At 34.8% G+C, this 16,281-nt stretch overlaps 1 protein-coding gene across 1 annotated transcript; it reads right to left on the reverse strand.

Annotated features, from left to right (window-relative positions):
- Positions 1-13,365: 13,365 nt before the first annotated feature.
- LOC139889035 (uncharacterized) lies at positions 13,366-14,286 on the reverse strand. Its single transcript, XM_071872009.1, has 3 exons — positions 14,210-14,286; positions 13,938-14,166; positions 13,366-13,881 (listed from the first exon to the last, which is right to left on the reverse strand). The coding sequence occupies exons 1-3, from the start codon at positions 14,284-14,286 to the stop codon at positions 13,366-13,368; spliced, it is 822 nt and encodes a 273-aa protein (XP_071728110.1).
- Between the last annotated feature and the right edge of the window lie 1,995 nt (positions 14,287-16,281).

Consider the following 16,281-nt stretch of genomic DNA (forward strand, 5'->3'; position numbering starts at 1 on the left):
TTACCATGGATTTCATTACTAAATTACCAAGGACTGCAAGTGGTTATGATACTATTTGGGTAATAGTTGATCGTCTCACCAAGTCAGCACACTTCTTGCCAATAAGAGAAGATGACAAGATGGAGAAGTTAACACGACTGTATTTGAAGGAAGCCGTCTCCAGACATGGAATACCAATCTCTATTATCTCTGATAGGGATGGCAGATTTATTTCAAGATTCTGGAAGACATTACAGCAAGCATTGGGAACTCGTCTAGACATGAGTACTGCCTATCATCCACAAACTGATGGGCAGAGCGAAAGGACGATACAAACGCTTGAAGACATGCTACGAGCTTGTGTTATTGATTTCGGAAATAGTTGGGATCGACATCTACCGTTAGCAGAATTTTCCTACAACAACAGCTACCATTCAAGCATTGAGATGGCACCGTTTGAAGCACTTTATGGTAGAAAGTGCAGGTCTCCAATTTGTTGGAGTGAAGTGGGGGATAGACAGATTACGGGTCCGGAGATAATACAAGAAACTACCGAGAAAATCATCCAAATTCAACAAAGATTGAAAACCGCCCAGAGTCAACAAAAGAGCTACGCCGACATTAAAAGAAAAGATATAGAATTTGAAATTGGAGAGATGGTCATGCTTAAGGTTGCACCTTGGAAAGGCGTTGTTTGATTTGGTAAACGAGGTAAATTAAATCCAAGGTATATTGGACCATTCAAGATTATTGATCGTGTCGGACCAGTAGCTTACCGACTTGAGTTACCTCAACAACTCGCGGCTGTACATAACACTTTCCACGTCTCGAATTTGAAGAAATGTTTTGCTAAAGAAGATCTCACTATTCCGTTAGACGAAATTCAAATCAACGAAAAACTTCAATTCATCGAAGAACCCGTCGAAATAATGGATCGTGAGGTAAAAAGATTAAAACAAAACAAGATACCAATTGTTAAGGTTCGATGGAATGCTCGTAGAGGACCCGAGTTCACCTGGGAATGAGAAGATCAGATGAAGAAGAAGTACCCGCACTTATTTTCAGAAGATGAGCCAACACCTCCAGAAGAAGAAGTACCCGAAATTTATTTAACGAGCCAACACCCTCCCCGTGACCCTCCTCATCACCCTCCAAGACCATGGGCTCCATCACCGCAACCCCACCGCCAATAGAAGACTTAGCAGCACCTGCAAGCATAAAGGTCTTTTAAGTATAACATGTGTATCATGATAAAAATAGATTAGCACACCGGGACAAATAAAAGTACCTCGGGCTTTCTTCATCCGAAGTTGAGGAAGCCCTTTAATCTTGTAGTGACCCGAACTTTTCCGAACCTTTCTATGATTATATGTTTAATGAAAATTATATTTACATGATTAAATGTTTCCAACATGTTAAGCAATCAAACTTGTTAAGACTTGGTTAATTGAAACGAAAATTTTGTAAACGTCTGATTACCCAGTTTGACCAATGATTCACGAACGCTATAAGTTGTATATGACATGATGATACATAAATGAATAAATATATATGTTTAAAATGATATAATGATCATCAAGTATCTCATTAAAAATAGTAACAATAAGTTATATACTTAAAAAGGAGACTATTGACGTATGAAACTCGAAACGATACATATAACGATTATCGTTATAACCACGTCTTACTAAATATATATGAAGCATATTAATACATTGTTATATTATATAATAACATGATAATATGATAATTAAATATATCATTAAGTGTATTAACAATGAACTACATAAGTAAAAACAAGACTACTAACTTAAGGATTTCGAAACGAGACATATATGTAACGATTATCGTTGTAACGACATTTAAATGTATATATCATATTAAGATATATTAATATATCATAATATCATGATAATATAATAATTTAAAATCTCATTTGATATTATAAACATTGGGTTAACAACATTTAACAAGATCGTTAACCTAAAGGTTTCAAAACAACACTTACATGTAACGACTAACGATGACTTAACGACTCAGTTAAAATGTATATACATGTAGTGTTTTAATATGTATTCATACACTTTTGAAAGACTTCAAGACACTTATCAAAATACTTCTACTTAACAAAAATGCTTACAATTACATCCTCGTTCAGTTTCATCAATAATTCTACTCGTATGCACCCGTATTCGTACTCGTACAATACACAGCTTTTTTATGTATGTACTATTGGTATATACACTCCAATGATCAGCTCTTAGCAGCCCATTTGAGTCACCTAACACATGTGGGAACCATCATTTGGCAACTAGCATGAAATATCTCATAAAATTACAAAAATATGAGTAATCATTCATGACTTATTTACATGAAAACAAAATTACATATCCTTTATATCTAATCCATACACCAACGACCAAAAACACCTACAAACACTTTCATTCTTCAATTTTCTTCATCTAATTGATCTCTCTCAAGTTCTATCTTCAAGTTCTAAGTGTTCTTCATAAATTCTACAAGTTCTAGTTACATAAAATCAAGAATACTTTCAAGTTTGCTAGCTCACTTCCAATCTTGTAAGGTGATCATCCAACCTCAAGAAATCTTTGTTTATTATAGTAGGTTATCATTCTAATACAAGGTAATATTCATATTCAAACTTTGGTTCAATTTCTATAACTATAACAATCTTATTTCAAGTGATGATCTTACTTGAACTTGTTTTCGTGTCATGATTCTGCTTCAAGAACTTCGAGCCATCCAAGGATCCTTTGAAGCTAGATCTATTTTTCTCATTTCCAGTAGGTTTATCCAAGGAACTTGAGGTAGTAATGATGTTCATAACATCATTCGATTCATACATATAAAGCTATCTTATTCGAAGGTTTAAACTTGTAATCACTAGAACATAGTTTAGTTAATTCTAAACTTGTTCGCAAATAAAAGTTAATCCTTCTAACTCGACTTTTAAAATCAACTAAACACATGTTCTATATCTATATGATATTCTAACTTAATGATTTAAAACCTGGAAACACGAAAAACACCGTAAAACCGGATTTACGCCGTCGTAGTAACACCGCGGGCTGTTTTGGGTTAGTTAATTAAAAACTATGATAAAATTTGATTTAAAAGTTGTTATTCTGGGAAAATGATTTTTATTATGAACATGAAACTATATCCAAAAATTATGGTTAAACTCAAAGTGGAAGTATGTTTTCTAAAATGGTCATCTAGACGTCGTTCTTTCGACTGAAAGGACTACCTTTACAAAAACAACTTGTAACTTATTTTTCCGACTATAAACCTATACTTTTTCTATTTAGATTCATAAAATAGAGTTCAATATGAAACTATAGCAATTTGATTCACTCAAAACGGATTTAAAATGAAGAAGTTATGGGTAAAACAAGATTGGATAATTTTTCTCATTTTAGCTACGTGAAAATTGGTAACAAATCTATTCCAACCATAACTTAATCAACTTGTATTGTATATTATGTAATCTTGAGATACCATAGACACGTATACAATGTTTTGACCTATCATGTCGACACATCTATATATATTTCGGAACAACCATAGACACTCTATATGTGAATGTTGGAGTTAGCTATACAGGGTTGAGGTTGATTCCAAAATATATATAGTTTGAGTTGTGATCAATACTGAGATACGTATACACTGGGTCGTGGATTGATTCAAGATAATATTTATCGATTTATTTCTGTACATCTAACTGTGGACAACTAGTTGTAGGTTACTAACGAGGACAGCTGACTTAATAAACTTAAAACATCAAAATATATTAAAAGTGTTGTAAATATATTTTGAACATACTTTGATATATATGTATATATTGTTATAGGTTCGTGAATCAACCAGTGGCCAAGTCTTACTTCCCGACGAAGTAAAAATCTGTGAAAGTGAGTTATAGTCCCACTTTTAAAATCTAATATTTTTGGGATGAGAATACATGCAGGTTTTATAAATGATTTACAAAATAGACACAAGTACGTGAAACTACATTCTATGGTTGAATTATCGAAATCGAATATGCCCCTTTTTATTAAGTCTGGTAATCTAAGAATTAGAGAACAGACACCCTAATTGACGCGAATCCTAAAGATAGATCTATTGGGCCTAACAAACCCCATCCAAAGTACCGGATGCTTTAGTACTTCGAAATTTATATCATATCCGAAGGGTGTCCCGGAATGATGGGGATATTCTTATATATGCATCTTGTTAATGTCGGTTACCAGGTGTTCACCATATGAATGACTTTTATCTCTATGTATGGGATGTGTATTGAAATATGAAATCTTGTGGTCTATTATTATGATTTGATATATATAGGTTAAACCTATAACTCACCAACATTTTTGTTGACGTTTTAAGCATGTTTATTCTCAGGTGATTATTAAGAGCTTCCGCTGTTGCATACTAAAATAAGGACAATATTTGGAGTCCATGTTTGTATGATATTGTGTAAAAACTGCATTCAAGAAACTGATTTCGATGTAGCATATTTGTATTGTAAACCATTATGTAATGGTCGTGTGTAAATGGGATATTTTAGATTATTATTATTTAATAATCTACGTAAAGCTTTTTAAACCTTTATTTATGAAATAAAGGTTATGGTTTGTTTTAAAAATGAATGCAGTCTTTGAAAAACGTCTCATATAGAGGTCAAAATCTCGCAACGAAATCAATTAATATGGAACATTTTTAATCAATAAGAACGGGACATTTCAAATCTTCCTCTTCATAATCGACTGCTCTTCAGTAACAGTCGGAGCAGGGAGGACTAAATCAGCCCCATCCCCTGTGTTCTACTCCAAGTCTTGTGGAGCAATATCCGGCTCACCAGCCGGATTCACCGGCAAATTCACAAACTCGATCTCTTCGAGATCGGCAAAAGCCATCGCAGTACTGAATTCCATCGCTAATGCAAGCAAAATAAATATGGTTAGTATATGAATAACTGACAGACTAATAAACATTGGCTAGAATCAGTCTCCACCTTCTCCCCCATAACGAATCGCAGGCTTGACACTCGCATCCGACCATGAGTGGCTCACTCCCCCCAGCACAAGCATGGCCTCCCAGTATGGCCATTGGGGAAACCTGAAATTCTGGATAGCTAGTATGCATGCCTTCTCGGCATCATTCAATTTTAGAACCACATTGGCACCCTTCTTCACCTTAACTGCCCACTCACATAGATCGACAAACTGTGCCAGTAACTCTTTGCGGTCAACAAAAAAGAACGACTCTCGCGATTCCTTTAGAGAAGTATCTATGTCACCAATAAAGTTGAATAATCTCCTTCGTTTTATGGAGAACCAACCAACTTCAGACTTCGACACGGTGAAGCAATATTGAAACATACGAACAGTAGGGAGTATATGGTAGTAGTTCAGGTACATCTCCCACATTACCAATTTCTGGTATGCGTGCGGATGTAACTAGGCAGGTGCTATCATATAGTGCGTGAAAAATTGGTACATAAATTCGGAATAGGGTAACCGGAAGTTGCTCATGGTAATGGTTGCACCGTACATGGTAACCATGTCCGATGGAGGCTTATGTGCTCGATGGAAGGCGTCAGGAACCCTTAAAACGTAACTGGCCAAAAATGGGTACTTATTTACTAACTCATCAAGATATTCATCACAAACTTGACTCATTATGTCATTAACATTTACAAAAGACCTAGAAGATGACTCAACGACGTCAACGCTGGTAGAAGTGGAAGACTGATCCGCCATAATATGTAAATACATAAATTACAAACTGACAGAAAAGAGTAAGAACGAGAAAAGAAGGAAAAAAATGTACCTTTTTCGTGAAAAAACTGTTGGTTTTTTAGAAGAAGAATCGTTTGAAGATGCGAAAGTTGTAAAAAGTGGGAAGAATGGGAAAGGTGGCTATTTATAGGTTTTAAAGAAATCGATCCAACGGTGTGGATTAAAAGATGGATCGCTAAAGGTAATGATTAAAATTGCAAAAAGATGTTCCTCGAACGCCGTTCCAAAAAGTTGAAAAATGGAAAAAACACAAAAAGGGGGCGTGTCTGCGAAAACTATCTTTTCAAACTGCCAGGCATTTAATGCACATCCAATCGGGAACGTGGTTCATTTTCAAGTTTGATAAACGTAACCGTTCCGGCTACCATCACCAAACTGGGGGGCTTAATGATACGTATAATGATCTGTCTCATAAAGGCACACTATTAGTAGTACCCCGACTAGAGTATAGGCAGCATCCGGGTACAAACATACCGGATAAAGGGCTAGCCGGGACGTAACATAAAGCTTATCTTACTCGAACATGTGTGCAGGCTACCGGAATCACTCAGCCGGGTGTAAAAGCATTGAGAAGCCAAGAACCATATCACATAAAGAAGGACGGCTGGACCATGAACGTCAGGCACCCGCCAGCTTTTACAAAGTTACTTACGAATCGGCCATAACCTTTCCCGGTCATAACACTACCATGAAGAAACACTTGAAATAAAACATCAGATGAAACCCCGCTTGTCTGAGCGAGTGCAAGACATTCATCCGTCACACTCTAGACGGATCCAACACACTCTCGGAACTACCATGTCTTTCCACCTTAAGTGTCCGGTCTCGGGACAAGCACGTTGTCCCGGAGCATTACAGCATCCCGAAACAAGCACACTGTCCCAGAACAAGCACATGATCCCAGAGCAAAGACACAAGCAAGCTGCACGCCACGTCAGCCCACGAATCTAGAAAAGTTTGTTAAGATCTGTTTGTTATTCCCATGAAAGGGACAGGTGCTACGTCGACCCTCGGGATTAGCGAAGTTTGTTATAACTATGAAAGGGACATGTGCCACATCACCATTCCCTCATATCACCTATAAATACGCAAGCATGATCATTCATTCAACAACACTGGATGCATTAACGTTACCCTGCCCAAATCAATTACGGTAACGATTGTTTTACGCCCTTGAAATCCAGATTTCAAATCGGGGTTTGCACAATTATTGGAGTTAAAACATTCGATTCACTCTTTTCCACTAATTTAGCACTCAAACCCGAAATCTATTTCACACTTAACGATTTTGGTTTGATCAAGTAGAAATGCTCAATCATCTACCGTATTTGGTATTTAGTGTGTGTTTATATATATATATATATATATATATATATATATATATATATATATATATATATATATATATATATATATATATATATATTAAAATGAAATATAGTCTGGTTCTACATTGGGCACTCTTTAAAAGAGATAAAATCCGATCTTGAAAATCTGAAGAATTATGAAAATGTTTGAAAATCTAATCCTGAACATTCGGTCTTATCCGAGGCAACACGCACCACGCACAGACCAACAAGCAATGTGCGAGGTGCGGGATGCGATGATGTATGAGTGTAGCCGGCAAAGCCAGTAATGATGCTCGGTAACATGTACCACACACTATGGGTGGTCAGTATTTGGTTTGAAATCGTTTAACCCGAAAACCAAACTGGAACCAAACCGAAAAAAACCGAAACCGAATTTGAAAAATGGTTTTTGGATCGAGTAAAACCAAAACCGAATTTGAATTCAGTTTTCGGTTTTGAAAATTCTAAATTCGATTAAACCGAACGCCGAATTCAAAACCGAATTCAAAATTTTAATATATATAATTTTTATATTTGTGTTTTAATGTCATTATATTTTGGGATCCAATCATCTAAATCGGTTCTCACTCATATGTCGATTAGGTGACCTACATTATATTTATGTTACTCAAATTATTATGTTCATCTTCTTAATAATGGTAGCAGTAAACGTAACAATTAAACTCTAAATATTAATGAACCATCGAATTCTTGATTATTTAATAGTACGTCATTGTTTTAGGTTGTAAATAACTAAGACGCCAATAACGCCAGAATTAAACTATCATGGTTTCGAATTTTTTCATGATTTTCGATTTTAACCAAAATCGAACAGAATTCGAAATCGGTTTCGATTCGGTTTTCATTTTGAATTCGGTTTTCGGTTCGGTTTTCTATTTTTCCCAATAAAATTTCAAAACCGAATACACCGAACAAACCGAAAACTGAACCGATGAACACCCCTACCACACACGGACCTGCACGCCAGTGTGGGGTGGGTAGACATGGGCAAAATGACAATTACAAAAATTTAAGAACATATCATTAAACACTTTGCGATTTTGGGGCATCTTGACCAATTTCCCAATATTTTATCATTTGAATAATCTGTATAATAAAAAAATGTTATTTAATACTCCCTCCATTCAGTTCAATTTTCATGTTTTAACTTTAGAGTGTGTTTGGATGAAACTAGCTGGAGCTGGAGCTTATGGACTAGGGTGTGTTTGGCAACGCAGCTTGTAGGAGCTTATGAAAGCTTAAGCTTATTTTTTCATAAGCTCCAGCTTCTAGCCTTGTTTGGTATACAAATATTCCAGAGCTTATGAAAAAAATAAGCTCTGGAAAAATAATAGTTGAAGTAGCTTATGAAACTAAGTTGGGAAGCTTATGAAAGTAAAATTACATTATTAGCCCTTAAATCATTATTTATCATTTATTTATTGTCCTTTTATGATATTTTACATACATAAGCTCCATCCACTTTACCAAACACTTATAAAATATAAGCTCCAACTTCTAGATTAAAAAATAAGCTCCAGCTACAAGCTCCAGCTCCTACTACAAGCCAGTTTCACCCAAACACACCCTAGAGGTAGAGCTGAAGCTTATTTTTAAAACTGGTAACTGGAGCTTATTATTTTTATAAGTATCTAGTAAACTAGCTGGGGCTTATTTTACAGTTCATAAGCTCTACTTTTTTTCATAAGCTACTGCAAGTAGCTTATTTTTTTAGAGCTTATGATTTCATAAGCTCTACTTTTTATGTCTCCTAAACAAAGCTTATGACTTGGAGCTTATTAAAATAATAAGCTCAAGCTCTTATAAGGTCCAATAAGCTGGTGTGCCAAACACGCCCTTAGAGTTCTTTTATTTCCAACTTTGACTTAAAATATTTTTATTTGTATTATATATTACTCAATGGAATATATATCAATTGATTGTTTTTGAATATATTTTTACCGGTATAATAATCATCAAGTATTAAGTATTATATAACAAACAAAGCTGGAATGAAAAAAATGTAAAATCAAAACAAGACTTCCTTTCTTCTAAATGTTGAGAAAAGTATTGTCTGGAATTTGTATTGTGACGAAGGGAGTATACATATATAACTATATATAAATATAAATGTTATTAATAATTTAACTCGTAATAAGTTTTCGTGTTTTCGCCTAAAAAAATAAAATAGTCGCATGAGGTCACCAATTTTTTTTAACAGTGATTGGGATCACCCGAGGGGGACTAAACCACCCGTTGCGATCATCTCCCGTTTCGACTATGCCGATGCAACGATAATAACCCCGCCCCAATCGCTGCCCGGGAGGAAACCTTGAAACCGATCCAAGGGCACAACCAAGTAAAACCCCCTCCCCTTTACCCCCCAAACAATATGGGAAAGGTTCCATGGGTGGATACTTCATGGCAGTGATGAAATTGTGTTTTTAATATGTAGCCAACGGGGGTCGAACTTCTGACCCCTCTAAAGAAGGCAAACCACCAACCGCTGGACCACATCACAACTTATGAGATCTCTAAATTGACCGTGAAAATCACCAAATATCTTGATAGGAGCCCTTACTTGTAGAATATCCTTGAAAATATTAAACTCATTACAAGGATCAACTATCTCATTACAATCCAGAAAAACCAGGTGGATTCTAAGTTCTACCCATGAGGCTTTAAAAGGTAACCTTGTTAAAATTGAAAATGCGGAAATATAAATTTGTTTATTGATAATGTATTGAGTATTTACTGATGTAAGTTGAGAATTAAGATGATAAACTGGAAAAAGTAAAAGAGAGTAAAATGCTTTAAGGACTACATTTTTAGTAGATTGAATTTTCTTTTACACTTGACAAAGCTAACCATTTATGCTACTTAGTCTCAAACGACTATGTGGTTAAAATAGTGAAGGAGCCTATCACTTTTATGAAAACTATTCAACATTAACTAATTTAGGAAAGAGGACAATTTGATGCTTGTACTAGTCGTTGGAACACATAGAAAGGAATCTCATGTGATCTAGTAGTCCACTTTCCATTTCAAGTAAATCTCCTTTTGTTTTATTTTCTAACACTCCCCCTCAAGTTGAATAGTGGAATTTTCAATATTCAACTTGACCAATACGTTGTTGAGGAGTCGTCCATTGACTTGTTTTGTGAAACTAGTTGTGATCTAGTCTTCAATCTTATTGAGTCAATTCCCGACTTGAACCCCTTTTTGGTTCACCTGTTTTTGTTTAAGTTTTATGACTTGAACCTTTTTGGTTCGTCGGAAAAAATCATCTTCTTGAGTTTCCACCTTGAACCCAACTCAAATTGAACCTTCACTGGTTCGCCCGACATGAACCCAGCCCAACTTGAACCTTCACTGATTCGCCTAGAATATTAAGTTTCCCGACATGAACCCAGTTCAACTTGAACCTCCACTGGTTCGCCTGACATGAACCTAGCTCAATTTGAACCTAGTTTGCTTCGCATGGAGTATTCAGTTTCTAGACATGAACCCAGCCCAACTCGAACCTTTACTAGTTCGCCTAGGAATATTCAGATTCTAAACATGAACCCAGTTAATTCTTAAACCTTGTTTGGTTCGCTTGGACGTTTCAGATTCCGTTTCCTGACATGAACCCAGTTCAACGTGAACCTTGTTTGGTTCGCCTGAAGTATTTAAGTTTATTGACATGAACCCAGTTCAATGTGAACCTTGTTTGGTTCGTCTGGAGTATTTATGTTGACTTGAACTTAGGTTCGTCAAACGTCGAAGTGTCTTGCTCTATTGCTTAGATGCATCGGTAATCAACTCACGGTGTTGTTAGAATCAATCTCCCCGTCACCCGTGTGTTGGATATATACCGGAAATATCATAAAAACAAATTGTTTAAAGAATCAAAATCATAAAGGTTGTTGATCTTAGAATCAAAATCCACCAATTTAGTGACATTCGTGCTCATATGACAAATTGTTCAAAGAATACAAATCACAGCCATAAACAAAACCACAAACATCACCAACCACCATTTATGTCCAACAAAACAGAGCAAGAAAAATATAAAGGCACTTACTGTGGTAAATTAAGTGTTCACTATGAGTCAGGATAGGAGCGGAAGTCCTTGTCCAATCAAGTGAGTGCACTTAATAACCATGAGTTCACCGCTCCTCCGCTGCCGGTAAAGGAGGAGAAGTCGGCTGAAGAGACAGCTCCGGTTAAGATAAAACAAGAAGCTAAAACCACTAATGAAACTCCAGCAGAGACAGCGGTGGTGACGACAGATTCGTCTGAGTCAGCCGTGAGTGATCAAGAAGCTACCGACGGCGGTTTGTACCACCAGCCATCAAGAAACAGGGATAACCACTACCAACTGCCAAAGATCGGAGGCGGCCATGGAGGTGTTTTATGGTCGTCGAAGAACAAAGGCATTCGTCGGTCGTCAGGTAATGGGTTTGGGTTTACACCTAAAACCCTTCCCTCCTGAAACTTTTTCCTTTAATTTCGTGTTCATAACGAAAATCGTCGGTGGGAAGTATAGGGTTAGTTTTTGAACCAAACCTTTCATCTCTTTAGTTTGAATTAATAGACAATACAACCATTACAATGGTAATTAAAAAAAGTTAGAGGAAAGGTTGATATAAACCCTAATTTAATCGACTAAGGTTAGGGAAGAAAAGGAGTTGAGTTTTTAATGAGTTAAATAAAGTTGTACTCCGTATAAGAAACTTTTTCCAAAAGGGTACATTAAGTAACCTGTTTGGTTATGAGGAGTCAAAAAGGTGGTCAAGCTCAGGTGGTCTTTCAAAAAGTGAAATGTTTTTCAAAATTTTTTTTTTTTCAAATAATCTTTTAAGGAATCAAAAACATTCTTTAAAATAATATAAATATAAATACTGTAACCCTTTTTAAAGCTGACAACATTGGTCACATATGACTTTAAAAAAAAGGGTAATAACTCTTGTTTTGGTGAAAGGTCAAATAAAAAATTACCCCACTTGGAGTTGTGAAAGGTGAGACACATTTAACTCTTTGAAAACAAATCCTTTTGAAAATAAATGGAACTTAAGAGCAGGAACCCATGAATTTTTTGTTAACTTTCAAAATAAACTTTCAAAACCTTTCTATGACAAAAAAAATAAAAAATAAAAAAAAATCTGACCAAAATTTTGAAGTATATGTTTTTTTTTATGAAACTTTGGTTCACATCTTAAATGAGTTAAAAAGGGGTGAGGGTAATAAACCTTATACAGCAAAACACCTTTTTAAGAGTATACATCAAACGACCCGTTTAATAATGGGGAATCAAAAGGATGGCTAAATTGTTTTTGCGACCAATGAGATGTTTTTTGAAAATTCCGATTTTACAACCTTTTAATTAAAAGAGCGTTCAAATCGAATTGATTACATGTTTCTTTTAAACAATGAAGAATCAAATGACATTTTAAAGGGAGCTCTGATACCATGTTAAAATTGAAAATGCTGAAATATAAATTTGTTTATTGATAATGTATTGAGTATTTACTGATGTAAGTTGAGAACTAAGATGATAAAGCTAACCATTTACAGTTGACAAAGCTAACCATTTATGCTACTTAGTATCAAACGGCTATGTGGTAAAAATAGTGAAGGAGCCTATCACTTTTATGAAAACTATTCAACATTAACTAATTTTAGGAAAGAGGACAATTTGATGCTTGTACTAGCCGTTGGAACACATAGAAAGGAATCTCATGTGATCTAGTAGTCCACTTTCCATTTCAAGTAAATCTCCATTTGCTTTATTTTCTAACAAAACTATCACCTGTATGATTGTAAGAGCACAATAGAAGCAGCTTTTAACTACTCATGAACAATATGCATACATTTACATAAACAAATACACCGTAATCTACTTATAAGACCACTCGTAGCGGTGAGGGGCGTGGGTTGGTGGAGTGAGTTGTTTTTTGCACTTTTTTGATGAGTAGGATGGGTGGGTTTTTTGTTTGGAGCAGTGGTGGTGTGGGTTGTTAGTGGAATGCTGATGTGACATTTTATTTTGATTTTTCTGATTATATTTATTTATTTTATATTTGTTATATGTAAATGTTAATAATAAATAGTATTTTTAATGACGGAAGAACAATAATTTAAAATAAATTACTAAACCATTATATTACATAAATTCAAATAAAAAACGTACATATTAAAATCCTAAAGCAAAATAAAAAACGTACATATTAAAGTTACTCATTATTATTAGCGGTACGGAAGTAAGGTGATAAGTTCCAAACGTGCTCGGTTAAATCTGCCTCCAACTGATTTTGAATTTGCCTATATCTTATTTCCTTAACAATTGCATCTCGATCCCTCAAATTTCGGTATAATCGTCGTGGTGGGTTCCTTCGTATCATTTTTTCTTCTTTGCGCCCAATCGAAAAACCATGATCTTCTTGAATCATGTTATGCAAAACAATACAACAATACATATGTCTTCTATTTTTGTCGAAATCCAAAGATCTAGCCGGAGTTTTTAACATTGCAAATCTACCCTGTAATACACCAAATGCACGCTCAATATCTTTCCTTGCACTTTCTTGGAACCGTTTAAATTTTTTACGCATTTCGTCAGTTGGATTATGGGGAGCTTTTACCAACATAACCCAATCTGGGTAAATACCATCACCTAGGTAATAACCTCTCTCGTAATGATGCCCATTTACATCAACTGGTGAAGGTGGAGCAGTACCATTTTTAATGGTCTTAAACAACGGTGAATAATTTAAAACGTTAATATCGTTGTTTACACCTGCCATACCAAAGAATGCATGCCTATCCACAAATCTTGAGAGGCAACTGCTTCAAGCATAACAGATGGACCTTTTTGATCACCTCTCGTATATTGTCCTTGCCACGCAACATGACAATTCTTCCACTCCCAATGCATACAATCAATACTACCGAGCATACCAGGTAAACCATGTTTATCTGCGTGAAAACTATACAACCGAGCAATATCTTCGGCAATTGGTTTTGGCAAATATTGTCTAGCAAACAAATGAAATACGCATTTACAAAAATTATCTAGACATAAAGTAGCCGTTCTCACCAATCTTTATATATTCATCCATTGCATCAGGTGTAGTTCCATACTCCAGTTGGCGCATGGCGGCTGTGCATTTTTGGTAAATTGTTAAACTTTGATGGCCATTTCATCTGGACGTTCCCTAATGTGACGACCCGGAAAATTTCGACTTATTTTGAACCAAATTCTCGATATGATTTAATGTCTCCGACACGATAAGCAAAGTCTGTAAAGTTGAATCTCAAAATTTTTGAACTATTCAAATACCCTTCGGTTGTTCTCGACGATTCGCGAACAATTATATGTAAATAGATACATATATACACTATAACTTGAAAACGTAACAATGTATTAATTGTATGATACTGTGCATTAAACTTATTGGTTTAAATATCTATTTGAATATATATGATAAGTTAGAATATTTATTATTAAAATTTATTTATAAATAACTTCCAATGTGTATTTAAAAAAACTGATTTATATATATTAAAAAGATATATACATATATATAATTTCAAGTTATTTAGTAAACGATAGTAACATTTCAAATTGCTACAGTACCCAAAATGCTACAGTGTTTTTGAAAATCACTATTTGCTACAGTGAATTGCTACAGTAAAAATTGACTTTGCTACAATAACTTTGCTACAGTGGTATATTTTATGGATGATTTAAGACTATATTTTGACAAAGGTACGATTCACGAAACGTAAAGTACAAGTTTTCTCAGCGTACGAAAGGGCGTTCGAAAAACCGGAACCGGGACATAAGTCGAGTGACAACGTACGACTTATCGGAACAAAAATTACAAGTCAACTATGCACGTGAATTTAATATAATATATAATTAATTAATTTAAATTATATATATTATATTTATATTTATTTTATATTATGTCGACAAGCTAGGAGCCAAAACAATGTGAGCTGTCCCTGGTCCTCATGCGAGTCGCATGGCCAGAAGGCCATTTCCATGCGAGTCGCATGACTCCAGATTTCAGGCCACATCTATAAATTTCAGTGTTTTCGCTCGATTTAAATCACACACATACACAAATATATATATACTCCGTAATATTATTTATTATTTATTATTATTATTATTATTATTATTATTATTATTATTATTATTAATAAGATTATTATTAATCTTATTATTTTTTTTATTATTATTAGTGTTATTATTTTTGCGATACAAAATTAATAATGTACAAAAAAATATTACGACGGAGTGATGTCCAAGTAATTTTCAAAACGAGTTTCCGAGCGAGCTAGAGCTAAGGAAAATATGGGTTATTGCCAAGGAAATTATGGGTAATGTTCGGGGGTATTTTTGTGAATCAAACCTCGTGTTTATCATCTCCGATGCGTCTACGTGCTTTCCTGCAATATTGTATATCAATATTAAACTGTGAGTTTCATATGATCCCTTTTACCCTTTACATTTTTGGGCTGAGAATACATGCAAATGCTTTATTAACCGATATACAATATTTATATGCGTGAGTTTCATATGATCCCTTTTACCCTTTACATTTTTGGGCTGAGAATACATGCAAATGCTTTATTAACCGATATACAATATTTATATGCGTGAGTTTCATATGATCCCTTTTACCCTTTACATTTTTGGGCTGAGAATACATGCAAATGCTTTATTAACCGATATACAATATTTATATGCGTGAGTTTCATATGATCCCTTTTACTCAATATATTTTTGGGCTGAGAATACATGCGACTGTTTATAAATACTGAAAATACTAGATTTATATGCGTGAGTTTCATATGATCCCTTTTACCCTTTACATTTTTGGGCTGAGAATACATGCAAATGCTTTATTAACCGATATACAATATTTATATGCGTGAGTTTCATTGATCCCTTTTTAATTGCTTTTGCAATATATATTTTTGGGCTGAGAATACATGCACTTTATTTTAAACGCAATGGATACAAGTACATACTAAATTCTACACCGAGTTTGAACCGAAAATCCCTTAGCTTTGGTAACTAGTAACTGCCAGTTATAAGAACTGGTGGGCGCGAGTAGTAGTATATGGATCCATAGGGC

Source organism: Rutidosis leptorrhynchoides, chromosome 2 (assembly GCF_046630445.1).
Source record: "Rutidosis leptorrhynchoides isolate AG116_Rl617_1_P2 chromosome 2, CSIRO_AGI_Rlap_v1, whole genome shotgun sequence".
NCBI classification, from domain to species: domain Eukaryota; kingdom Viridiplantae; phylum Streptophyta; class Magnoliopsida; order Asterales; family Asteraceae; genus Rutidosis; species Rutidosis leptorrhynchoides.